The 13,681-nt window shown below is 39.2% G+C and overlaps 1 protein-coding gene across 1 annotated transcript in view; it reads right to left on the bottom strand.

The window, feature by feature from the left end:
* Window positions 1-2,056: 2,056 nt before the first annotated feature.
* CRLF3 (cytokine receptor like factor 3) overlaps window positions 2,057-13,681 on the bottom strand; it is a 34,774-nt gene continuing 23,149 nt past the window's right edge. Inside the window, exons 7-8 of the mRNA XM_007452383.1 lie at window positions 3,662-3,774; window positions 2,057-2,786 (exon numbers count right to left, since the gene is read on the bottom strand). Coding sequence (XP_007452445.1) covers window positions 2,530-2,786; window positions 3,662-3,774 — 370 coding nt within the window. The 3' untranslated portion in view covers window positions 2,057-2,529. The remainder of the gene's footprint in view (window positions 2,787-3,661; window positions 3,775-13,681) is intronic.

Raw genomic sequence — 13,681 nt, 5'->3', positions numbered from 1 at the left:
AAAGTTCTGAACCAGCTTAGGAGATACCTAAATGAGTGTGTGACGGTCAATCACAGTTGTCACAATAGTTCTCAATAATTGTATAAATCTCACTTCTTGAACTAAATCCTTCATATTTAACACAGGAGCTAGATGCTTACTCTGCTCCCTCTGCAGGAAAACCCCTCATAAGAGATGTATTTACCTTTCATCTCTACTTCTATTTTTGTTTTGATATTAAAATCTATTATATAGCTTCAGAATTTATGCTTCTGAGAAGATGGAATAGCATAATTTCCCTATTCCTCCTGCTAAGTACAACTAAAAACCCTGGAAAAAATATAAAACAAACATAAGATTCTGACAGATGGCCGAGGGACCTCAAAACTCAAGGAACTCAGTACCGTGCGTTCCTAGGGTTCTCTTGTCTTATGTATCTCAGACTTGGGGCTGAAGAAGCCAGAAACATGGAAATACCAACAGGCACAGACAAAACCCCAACAAAAGCCTGCTCTCTATAGCCAAAGGACCAGGAAAGTGGCAGCCTAGCAAGACAGAAACTTACAGCCAACCACCACTCCACTCCAGCCAAACACCATCGTCAGGGTTGAATGGTGGTGGCCCACAAAAAGACATGTCCACACCAGAACCTGTGATAGTGATTGTATTTGGAAAAAGGGTCTTTGAAGATATAAACTGAGGACCTTAAGATCATCCTGAATTATCTGACTGGGTCCTAAGTCCAAGAGAAATGTCCTTTTAAGAGACCAAAGGAGGGAATACCCCGGTGGTCCGGGGGTTAGTTAGGACTGCCGCGGCCCAGCTAAAAACAAAGCCCAAAGGCCATGGGAAGACAGAGACTGGAGTTATGCAGCAACAAGTCAAGGAATGCCTGTGGCCACCAGAAGCTTCCAGAGACAAGGATTCTCCCCTAGACCCTTTGGAGGGAGTACAGTCTTGCCAATATATATGCTTTATATGTATATATAACTTATTCATTTTATATATATATGGATCCTCCCACTTAAAAGTGAAGATGACTTTTCTCCCTCTACTTAAAAAATTAAATCTGAATTAATTAAATCTCATGAAAGAAAAAAATACACACATATACCTTTTAGTTTTTTATTTTGTTTCAGACAGTTGGACGAGGCATCTACATTCTAGCACATCTTCTTAACAGTCACTAAGCAAGTGAAAAACAGCTTACTTATAATATAAAAAGGCAAGGGGAAAAGGTCATGATTGTCTAGTAGGGAACTGGAATCCCCAAATAAATTATCTCACAAAAATATCAAACTTGCTTTTCCACTTTTCTGTTAAAAATGAAAAAAAGAAATTCACATTAAAGAAAAAAGATCTTAAGCTGTTATATAGCAAGATAATCATTTTTACATCCTAAGTCCTTCAAATAAATATTTTAAACAAATTTAAGTTTTCCAAAAAATAGGTCAAGTATTTACCCTACATTTGTTTGGTCCACTAAAAGACCATTTATGAAACTGACATGAAACTGGACTGCAGCTCAGACCCTAGGAAGAACAACATGCACGTCACTGAGGCTGGATATGCACCTGTGCATATTTCAAACATGGGACATGGCTACTAACACTGCTGTGCATACTACTTCCATAAGTAGTTTTACCCTGTAAAAACCCTCTAGCCTATCATGAATTGAACTGCAAGGAAAGAACAAAAGAAAACACCTTGCCTGTTGTAGACATTTGCTCATTAATTTTTTTTTTTTTTTTTTGCGGTACGCGGGCCTCTCACTGTCGTGGCCTCTCCCGTTGCGGAGCACAGGCTCCGGACACGCAGGCTCAGCGGCCATGGCTCACGGGCCCAGCTGCTCCACAGCATGTGGGATCTTCCCGGACCGGGGCACGAACCCGCGTCCCCTGCATTGGCAGGCGGACTCTCAACCACTGCGCCACCAGGGAAGCCCAGTAATTTTTTAAAATGCAAAAATTATCATGCTTTTGGGACTTAAAGATTACTGAACATGAGATAAAATTCAATACTGCTTACAAATCCCTGAATATAAAGAGCATATTCAACACTCCTGTGGAGAACACACAAGAGAGTGTATATTACAGCATACACGGTGGCACATTCTACCTGGTCTATTCTTGCCTATTCATTCTAAAGTCTTGGATGGCCTTGGATCGTTAAAAGATAAAGATTTCATAAAAAACAAATGTTACGTTACACTTTTGTGTTCTTACAGCCAACTTAAAAAAAAAGTACAGTGGAAAGGTACATAGGGCTGTCTATATCGCCTCATACTTTTAAAAGCCAATTGATTTTTATTGTGATGTGATATTCCAATTAACACTATGCTCAAATAAAATGGACTGCATTACGGTTTTGTCCACAATATTCACGCCTCTTATTGCTAAGATATTGGAAAATAAATCCAGTAAATAATTTCTGTTTCCAATGACTTAACTGAGAGATGAATCTAACCATTTTTTAAACCAATCACAACTGAACTGGGCTGAGGAAAGCTATGTGAAACCCCTGCAAACCCAAAGCCAATCATCTGAAAATCTAGAATACCAGCACTTTCCACCCAGGATAGAAAAACGAGCATCCAAAGTAAAGAGAACCACAAGACTGATCGAGCAACCAATCAAACACCACTTCTCTGTTATTTGAGCTAATAGTTACTCGAAGCTTGATGTTTCCGCCTTCGTTATTATTGCTGGATCCTAGAGTCACAGCTTCAATGTCAAATGTGACAGTGGACCCAGAAGTAACTGCGGGCAACTGATTAGTCATTTCTTTTCCATTTACAAAAACTGCACCTAAAATGTTAAGGTAAAGAGTCATTCATATGTGAGCAGTAACTAAGAACGGAAACAAGATTCTAGATTACTGGTGATACAGCTAATTTCCTAATTCAGATAAAGAAAACATTTTGGAACGCCAACTGGTCAAAGATAAATGCAGTTAAATATGTTAATTAACCCCCATCCCCAAGGCAGAAGAAGAAGTTAAAGCTTTAATAACATTTCAGAGTTCTGGTCCAGGGTTCCACTCTTTCGAAATACAGACCATGAGTTTCCCATATGGATGGCGTCAAAAGAAAACTTGACTCCTTTATAAAATTACATCCTGTGGAACAAGATTGTTTCACATGGAATAAACAAGAATCTTGTGCTACCTACTGTTTGACCCACACAGTAAAATATTAATACATCTTGGTAGTGATTTTTAAAAGTGTGATTACTGCAAAGTAAGGGACCAAAGAATACTACAGATGAAAACTCTCTCCCCGTTTCCCTAATCCATGCCGAATTTATGTTGTCTAATCTATGTTGAATTCAGATCACCCAGGCACACCGAATCCAGGGGTAAACCGCCTGGTGAAAATCCCAGCTCAATCACCTCCAAGCTACGTGAGGTTAAGCCAGCTACCTCACCTCTCTGTGGCTGTTTTTATCAACTACAACATGGATATAATACTACTCCTCACTTCAAAAAGCTGTTAAAAGGATTAAATAGTGTATTATTTTTAAAGGGTATAGAATAATGCCTGGTACATAGCAGCCACAAAGATATGCCATTAAGACCTAAACTTTTTCATCTTCTGCTATAAATGTGTGATATTGAAACTGATTCAAATCTTACTACAGTGAATCATAGATTTCAAAGAGAACGGCAGTAATTTCCCTCTTACCATTTGTACTAATGCAAACTGCTTGATCCCGCTGCAGGGAGTCATATCCGTTCTGTTTTTCTGCACACACTCCTATACTGTCTCTTCTGTCTGGCTGTCCCACAGTTTCAACTCTGTCAATGAGGTAGAAAGGTCATTTAATCTTTTTTACTTAACGTGATATCTAATGCTTAAAAAGAGCCATCTCATCACAATTACTCTTAAGAATAGCTAGCAATGATTCAGGCAGGACTTCCTAAATTCCAGGCACTGTTCTAAAAACTTTGTGTCTATTTATCTATCTATAAATCATCTCATTCAATTCACATAACAACCCATGATGTAGCTGCTATTAGTATCATACCCAGTTTATACATGAGGAAACTGAGGCACAAAAGAAAAAATAAGGTTAAATAAACTGATGCTGATCACCTTGCTGAGCGGTGGAACTAGGACACGAACTCAGGTATTCTGACTGCAGAGTCTACGTTAACTATTTATAACTATGACAGCACATTTCTATTCTATATTCTGGCTCTAGATGTGTAGAAAATGTGTCATATTTGCCATTATAATGAATGTGACCATTACTGCCATCACCTAAACCTTCGATATGAGAGTCTATGCAATGATTAGATTACTCTTTATCAAGAATTTAAAAACAAACATTATCATCTTTTTAAAAAGAGGATAATATAGTTATGGACATATTTTGGTTGCAGAACGTCATACATAGAAAGTTTAAGCATTTCCTTTTGTGTTTTAGTCTCAAATAATACATCATCATGTACTCTAGAAATGGGAAACTTAGATATCAAGGTCAATCTACATCCCTATTACCAGGGTCATCTCTCCCTGCATTCCAGACAGCCAGACTTTGCAAGGACAGGAAAAGAAAAATTAACCGGGAGCAGAATGTAGATTTATCAAGGGAAGATGAGATTATTTATACTCAGCGTGGCCTCAAAATGTTTTTCTTTGTAAAGTGGCAAACATACAGGTTCATAGCAAACATGTGGGTGGGTTTCTTAAGTCATTTCACTTCTAAACCAGCTGCATAAAGAAGTACAGGGACGAGGAGAACGATGTCAGCAAAGACAGCAGAACTGTACGTCCTAGGACTCCTTCTACCACAGAAATACCACTTTCAAAACGATATACAGACCAAAATACCTTTATGACATTTCCAGAATCCAGTTAAAAAGTCCCAAAGGGGCACAAAGCTGAAAACAGCTGCACTGAAATGGATAAGAAGAGCAATTTCACTTGCCCCACATCAACCCCTCGCAGTTTGGCGCCAGGTAAGAACAGCCCAACTCCTGACTTTTCCTTCAGAAAGGAATCACAGGAGTGGAGTGTGCCTCCAGCATTCTAGCTCTTTGGAAGGTGGCCTGAAGGATGGGTTTCTGACATGACTCATCTGGAGCACTGACAGAACTGGCATAGCATGGATGCCTGAACGCTGCAAAGACCAAAGAAAAGTGAGGGGTGGCACCCTGCAGGCAGTGCAATTGGCATGGGAGGGAAGGAGAAGAGGAAGACTTGCTTCTGGTGTGGTGCTAGCTTTCCACAGAGCTGCTCAAAGGAATGGTATCTGTCTCACCTCATGGGCAGCCAGCATACCCTGGATGCCTGGTGGCCCCTGATTCCAAGAGAGAGCAAAGGCACCCTGCTGCTGTAGCACGAGAGAACCTGCAGTGCCACAAACAGGCACCAGAGGGAGCAAAAGATTATGAGCTCCTAAAAAACCATCAAGCTTCTCTAATTGAGAAACTGCACACACAAGCCCAGAGAAGTCACATCCCACCAGAAAAGGCTTCAGAGGCCCCCCGGATCTTTTGCTGGGCTCATGTGTGAGGGTCTTCCCCTGTATGAAGCAAGGCCATAAAGATCTGGAAAGGGGGCTGTTTTCCCGTATGTGCAGATCCCAACACAAAATTATGAAACATGAAGAAACGGAAACCTGGCTCAGACCAAAAAAAAAAAAAAAAAAAGAGATCTTCAGAAAATTATCCTCATGAGATAGAGTATATGAATTATCTGACAAACAATTCAAAATATCCATCATAAAGATGCTCTACAGGCTCAAGCAAATGAGGCATGAACAAAATTAGAAAACCTACAGAGACAGAAAATTTCAAAAATAACTAAACACATTTGGAACTGAAGAATATAATAACTGAAAAGTTCATGAGAGGAATTCAATATCACACTTAAGCAGAAGAAAGAAACATCAAACTTGAAGACAGGTCGTTTGAAATACCCCAATCAGAAGAACAAAAGGAAAAAAGAATGAGAGTGAAGAAATTCTAAGAGACTTACAAGAGGAAAAGGGGCAGAATGTTTAAAGAAATAATGGCCAAAAATTCCCCAAATTTGGGGAAGGAAATGGACTTTCAGATTCAAGAAGCCTAAGGAACTCCAAAGAGGATGAACCCAAGGAATCACACTGAAACTCATTACAATCAAATTGTCACAAGTCAAAGACTGAGAATTTCAAAAACAGCAAGAGAAAAGTGACTTGTCATGTACAATGGAACTCACATAAGACTAACAGTGTATTTCTAATGAGAAATCTTACAGACCAGAAAGGAGTGAGATGATATATTCAAAGTGATTAAAGAAAAAAACCTACCAACCAAAAATACAATATTCAGCAAAATTGTCCTTTAAACATGAGAAAAAAATAAAGACATTCCTACATAAACAATAGCTGAGGGAGTTCATCACCACTAAACCTGCCTTCTAAGAAATGCTAGAAGTTGTTCTTCAAGTTAAAATAACAAGACACTAAACACAACATGAAAGTATGTGAAAATATAAAGCTCACTGGTAAAAGTAAATATATAGGCAAATAAATACTCTAATACTTTAACAGTGGTGCATAAATCACTTTTAATTTTGGTGTAGAAATTAAAAGACAAAAGTGTAAAAAATATAACTATAAAAATATGTCAGTGAATACACAATATAAAAACTATGTAATTTGTGACATCAATAATAAGTGTGGAGGAGGAAGAAGTAAAACTGTAAAGTATATGTATTCAATTGATGCTAAGTTGTTGTCAGCTTAAAATAGATTGTTATAACTACAAGATGTTTTATGTAAGCCCCAGGATAACTACAAAGAAAATACTCATAGAAGATACACTAAAGAAAACGAGAAAGGAATCAAAGCACATCATTACAAAAAATCAGTGAAACATGGGCTTCCCTGGTGGTGCAGTGGTTAAGAATCTGCCTGCCAGTGCAGGGGACATGGGTTCGAGCCCTGGTCCGGGAAGGTCCCACATGCCATGGAGCAACTAAGCCCTTGCACCATAACTACTGAGCCTGCGCTCTAGAGCCCACAAGCCACAACTACCGAGCCCACACACCACAACTACTGAAGCCTGCGTGCCTAGAGCCTGTGCTCTACAACAAGAGAAGCCACTGCAATAAGAGGCCTGGGCACCACAACGAAGAGTAGCCCCCACTCGCCACAACTAGAGAAAGCCCGCGCACAGCAACAAAGGCCCAACACAGCCAAAATTAAATAATAAATAAATTTATTTTATAGAAAGAAAAAAGAAAAAAATCAACCAAACTACGTTGGTTTTTTGAAATGAGCAACAAAATGGACATTGCCCGCGTACCGCAAAAAGAAAAAAAAGAAAGAAAGAAAGCACTTCACTTATGATTACAGTTTTATTATAGCAGAAGGATATATAAATCAGAACCTGCCAAAGGGAGGAACTCATAGTGTGAGATCTGGGAGGATTCCAAAGACAAAGCATACATCTCAGGGCTGCAAGGCCTTTTGGCATGACAGTACTCAGAGTATTACGAACCAGGAAAGCTCAGTCAAGCTTTGGTGTCCAGAGTTTTTATTGGGATTTTATTGTGGAGGCATGGTTGATTAAATCATTCCCCACCTAACTCAATATCCACCTCCCGTGCCCTCCTAGGAGAATGGGCTGACATCATGTAGCTCAAAGCCTCAACCCTGTAATCATATGATTCGTCTTTCTGGAGTGACCTGTTCCCATCCTGAGTCATCTTGTTAGCATAAACTATCTAGGGGCCCACCTTGAGCACCTCATTAGCATAAACTATCAAATGTGGTCTGAGGGACCCACCATGAATAACAAAGACACTCCTATCACTTGGGAAATTGCAGTGGTTTAAAGGTTACCTCCCAGGATCAAGCCAAATATTTCATCACACAATACTAAACACAAGTAACTGCTGTCCTCCATCTACAGTTAATAATATTAGCAGGTTTTTATTTTTTAGGAAACATTAGGGATGTTAGGGATAAAATTCAGGTATTTTGTGCCCCTGCAGTGGAAGCATGGATTCTTAGCCACTGGACTGCCAGGGAAGTCCTCTACTTTTTCTTCCCAAATCATTTTCAGTGAGTATTTTGTAAAAAGAGATTATCAAAATCAGAAAATTAACATTGATATACTATTATCTAACCTACAGACCTTACCAGATTTAGTTGTCCCAATTAATGTCCTTTACAGAAAAAAAAGATCTTGGATCATGTGTTATATTCATTTGTTATGTCTCTTTTAATGTGGAACAGTTTCTCTGTCTCTCTTAAATTTTATGATATTGGCTTTTTTTTTTTTGTGGTACGCGGGCCTCTCACTGTTGCAGCCTCTCCTGTTGCGGAGCACAGGCTCCAGACGCGCAGGCTCGGCGGCCATGGCTCACGGGCCCAGCCACTCCGCGGCATGTGGGACCCTCCCAGACCGGGGCACGAACCCGTGTTCCCCGCATTGGCAGGCGGACTCTCAACCACTGCGCCACCAGGGAAGCCCCTCTTTCTTTCTTTTTAATATTTATTTATTTAGCTGAGCCAGGTCTTAGTTGGAGCAGGCGGGATCTTTTAGTTGCAGCATGTGGGCTCTTAGTTCCCTGACCAGGGATCAAACCCGAGCCTCCTGCATTGGAGAACGGAGTCTTAACGACCTGACCACCAGGGAAGTCCAGTGAAGTGCTTTTTTAAGTTGTGAGAGTCATCCTAGCAAATTATAAAACCTGAGCTGGGGACCCCTGAACTTGCAGCTGGTATCTGAAGTGAGGGCAATCTTTTGGAGGACTGTGCTCTCAACCTTGAGTTTGGCTAGCTCATTGCAAGTGTACGTTTTTTTCTGTGATTAAACTTTTTAAATAAATAATTAACGCAAGTAAAATGTCTTGAAATTAACTAAAATCCTGGGAAGAAGGAAAAAAAACTCCTTATTTGAATAAATCACAAAATTGTTCTTAAAAGCATCTTACTTGACAACAGCATTTGATAAATAAGACAAGCCTAGCATTAAAAGCTTATAAAAGTTTCTCTGAATATAAAATGAACCACGAAAGTAAAGAGCTAATTTGCCTTAACAAAGAATTATTTTCACAGCTCACTAAGAAATAGAATGGAAGTTTAAAATCTTTGAATTTTTTCCCCCCTTTGGCCACACCGCATGGCTTGTGGGATCTTAGTTTCCCGATCAGGAATTGAACCTGGGGACCTGGCAGCAAAAGCTTCAAGTCCTAACCACTGGACTTCCTGCCAGGGAAGTCCCTAAAATCGTTGAATTTTTAAATTGCAAGACAAGTAGTCAGGACATTATTTCCTAAAAAACTACCCAAGTGCTTCTCTCACATAAACAAGTCCTATAAGAAACTCTGCCATAAATCATCCAAATATAAAAAGTATATAAAAAAAGAAAAATGGTATATAAAATAATTCATAGTAGGGTACAGTGACCTTGGAGATACAATTAATTAAAAAAATCAATTTATGCACAAGTTGGTAGGAATGCATCCATTACATAGAGTCATGTAGAAAGTTCTAGGTGATAATTTTTCTCAAAGGTAAAGTATTCTGAGAAAGAACATGGTTCAGAACAAAAAGGAAAAATTTCGATGGCAGAAAGAAAGCTAATCTATTCCTACTACTCTGGCACTTTGGCTAACTGACTGGATTTAAGTGGCAAATTCTCATATAATCTCAAACTTCCTTCTCACAATGAACACCTGAAGCAAAGATCCAAAAATTCAGTTGTTTGGCTAATATATCATTAATATATTATGAAAAATATCCAAGTTTATGATAAATATAAGAAAGAAAATGAAAATATTATTATGTCCTACAGCTACAAATTAGGTAAAAACAGTAATACTTAATACTGACAAGGATGCAGTGACATCAGTCAGGACCCTCACACACTGCTGGCAAGACTCCAAGTGCTTCCAGGAACACAGCTAGTTGGCCTGTGTCACTAACAGGAAACTAGCCCAAGGAAGAAAGAATAAGCCATATGTCAAAACAGAGGGTCAGAGCACAGCTTGACTTGTCAGGAAAAAGAAAGAGAAGGAAGGGATGTCTTATCAAGTCATAGTAAACAAGCATTTTTGATATAGAAATATACTCCTTACTATACAAATCCTAAAATAGCTTTTATCCTCTCTTAAAATGAAACTGATAGTCTTATATCTATTATAGAAATTGAAAATCTTCCAACAAAAAAAATTCTAGGATAGCGAATTCATTGGTGAACTCTACCAAACATTTAAGAAATAATACCAATTCTCACAAACAGTTCTGAGAAATAAAAGAGGAAGAAATACTTGCCACCTCACTTTATGAGGCTAGCAATTACCCTGATACCAAAGACATCATAAGAAAAAACAGACAGATATCTCTCTTCCAAAGAGACATAAAAAGCCTCAAAAAAATATAGCAGTTAAATTTATCAACATATATAAAGAATAATACATGGTCAAGTGGGGTTTCTCATGGGAATGCAAAGCTGATCCAATGTTAAAAAAATCTATCATTGTAACCATATCAACAGAAGAAAACCCATATGATTATCTTAATAGATATATAAAAATAATTTGACAAAATTAAACATCCATTTATAGATAAAACTCTCAGCAAACTTAGAAGGGAACTTCCTTAACCTTATAGAGGTGTCTACAAAAAAACCCTACAGCTAGCATCATACTTAATGTGAAAGACTGAATACAATCCTGCTAAGATCTGGAATAAGACAAGGATGTCTGCTTTCAACACTGCTATTCAAAATTATACTTCCTAGCCAGTGTAATAAGACAAGAAAAAAACTGCAAAACACTGATGGAAGCCATTTTTTAAAAAACTAAATGAAGATGGCAATTCCCTGGAAGTCCAGTGGTTAGGACTCAGTGCTTTCACTGCTGTGGGCCTGGGCTTGATCCCTGGTTGCGGAACCAAGATCCCACATGCCACTCAGTGTGGCCATAAAAAACAAACAAAAAAACAACTAAATGAAGGGTGACTTTCAGATTTACAGCTCTACAGCCTGTCCCCCATTGCTATAGGACGGTACTGCCTTATAATATGGCTCTTCTGTGAAGCCACATCTCTTGACACTCAAAACCTAATCTGGTTCAAAAGAGCTTCTATTGCCAGACCTCAGTTCTCTTCAAAGGCTGCTTATAAACTACTCTCCACTGTCACCAAGGGACGCAGTCCTTGCTTCCTAAGATGATGCACTGTGACTCCCCTGGACATTTTTCCCACCTTTTCTCTCTGCTTCCTCAAGAACACTCAAGCACTGTTCAGTCCTGGCCCCGTTTATAGTCTTAGGGTGGAGTCTTCTCCTTCTGGGACTGAATATTTGGAGATTTCTGAGACTGGCCAGCAAACTCATGATTTCCAGGCTAGTTGTGTCTTAGGGGGCCTTTACAGCTAATTTGGAATTTGAGTTTTCTGTATTTCTTAGTTCTGTTGAAAAAGTACTTATGGGTCCCTACCCCCCATCTCTTTATTTCTCCAAAAAGTTTCCAGTAGTGGAAAAATTCAGAACTATGGTGCTACTATGCATCTGTTGGTCCCCAAAGATCTCATCTCTCTTTTGAACCCACTCTAATCAAGCTTCCCTCCACCACAGCTCCCCTGAACTGTTCATGTCAGGGTCACCAATCCATGTCCACGCTGCAAACCCAAAGGTCAATTCTCAGCCCTTTTCTCATCTGTTGGGTCAGCAACATTTGACATAATTGATCGCTATTTCCTCTTGGAAACACTTCCTTTGCTTGGCTTCAAGGACACCACATTCTCCCACTTTTCCCGTCTACCTCACTTGCTGCTACTCCTCAGAATCCTTTGCTGGTTCTTTCCTCCCCAAAAGCTAAGTGCTAAGAGTTCTCCAGTGTCCTCTCCCTATGCTCATTCCCTGGCTAATCTCATGCAGTCTCACGGCTCTGAACACACATCTATACGTTAAAAACTCTCAAATTAATATCACCAGTCTGGTCTTTTCCACTGAACTCCCGATTTGTATATCTGACTGTCTACCCCACATTTTCACTTATATGTCTAATAAGGAACTCAAATTAATTTGTGAAAGAACTGATATTCACCCATAAATAGGCTCCTCATAAGGCCTTACCTACCTCAGTAAATGACAATTCTACCCTAAGTTACTTAGTCCAAAAACCCTGAGGTTACACTTGACTCCTTTCTCATACCTCACAACCAACCTGTCAATAAATCCCATCAGTTCTTCCTTCAAAATAAATCCAGATTCTGACCACTTATCATTACCTCAACTGCTCCATCCTGGTCCAAGCCACCATTAGCCGTCACCAAGATTAATACTGGAATGCTGAATACAGCTTTCCCTTCATTTCTAGTAATATTTTTGCTCCTCCTCTCCAGCCTCCTAAATGGTCTCCTTCCGGCCTGTACCACTGTACAGACTATTTTCCACCCAGCAGCCAAAGTGACTTGTAAAACATATGTCAGATCACATCATTCATTTGCTCAATGTCCTCCAATGGCCTTCCAACGCACTCTAAGTCCAAGCAGAGTCCTACAGGGCTAGACTGCTAGGATTTGCATCTCAGCAGTACTATTAAGAATCTGTACAACCTCAGGCAGGTGGTTTAATCTTCTTACATCTCAGTTTCCTCATCTATAAAATGTGTCTACCTCCTGAGCATGTAATGAGGATTTATAGACATTAACTCAATACTTAAGAAGTAACACAGAGTAGGGCTCGACAAAGGTGAGCTGGCTGTTATTATTTTGTAGCCTAGCTCAACTCGTGAATTCATGAAAAGTCAAATGCAGAGCATGACTCCCAAGACAATGAAATGTGAACCTGACTTGGTTTTACTTGGTGAAGACTTTTGTTGGAAAAAGGAGAAAAGAAAAAGACCTCTGTATGTGATATCAAATGTCTTCCTTATAAATGGGCACAAGTGAGCTCCAAAGGGGCAAGTCTTTGAGAAATTGAAAAAGAAAGAAATATACACAGCCTGTCCACAAGAATGTCGTACTTTTCTGGGGTTCTGACTATACTCCCATCTCTATAAAACCCATTCACACTCATTACTTCCTGTTCTTTATATTTTTTTCTCCTCCATATCTTTGGTTCTTGCTTTGTTTCTCTACTTGAACTTTCCTTTTCAGCCCTACCTGAGATAAAGCCTTCACCAACCCCTCATCTAGAAGTACCTCTTCCTTCTTCTATATTCCACAGCAGTCAGGATCTTTCTTATACTTTATAATTTATAAACTGCCTATTCTATGGTTAGATAAGATTCTAGTTTTTTTCTTTTTCTTAAACTTTGCATTCCCAACAATACCAAGTACTGTAAGTACCATCTGAATGGAATAGGGTTGTATGAAACAAGCAGCATCATTCACAAAGACCACAGGTGAGCAGAACTGTCCTTACATTTTAGAAAAGCAGTTTAAGACAGAAGGATATGGACAGGAAAAAAAAAAGTCTAAGGAATATTCCTTAGGTTATCTGGGAGGAATAGCTATTATATGTGAACATCCCAAAGCAGACATGTCTCCCTGACTTCATGTAATCCTCCCTCTACAAACAAACTAAAAGCTAGGGTTTAATATGATACCACTTACACGTGGAATCTAAAATACGGTACAAATGAGCCTATCTACAAAACAGAAACAGACTCATAGACAGAAAAACATGGTTCAAAAAATAGTAAGGGGCTTCCCTGGTGGCGCAGTGCTTGAGAGTCCGCCTGCCGATGCAGGAG

This window comes from Lipotes vexillifer, unplaced genomic scaffold (assembly GCF_000442215.2).
Source record: "Lipotes vexillifer unplaced genomic scaffold, Lipotes_vexillifer_v1.1 scaffold216, whole genome shotgun sequence".
Classification (NCBI taxonomy): Eukaryota; Metazoa; Chordata; class Mammalia; order Artiodactyla; family Lipotidae; genus Lipotes; species Lipotes vexillifer.
The sequence above is the reverse complement of the archived record's forward strand: the minus strand, read 5'-3'. Positions and strand labels throughout refer to the sequence as shown.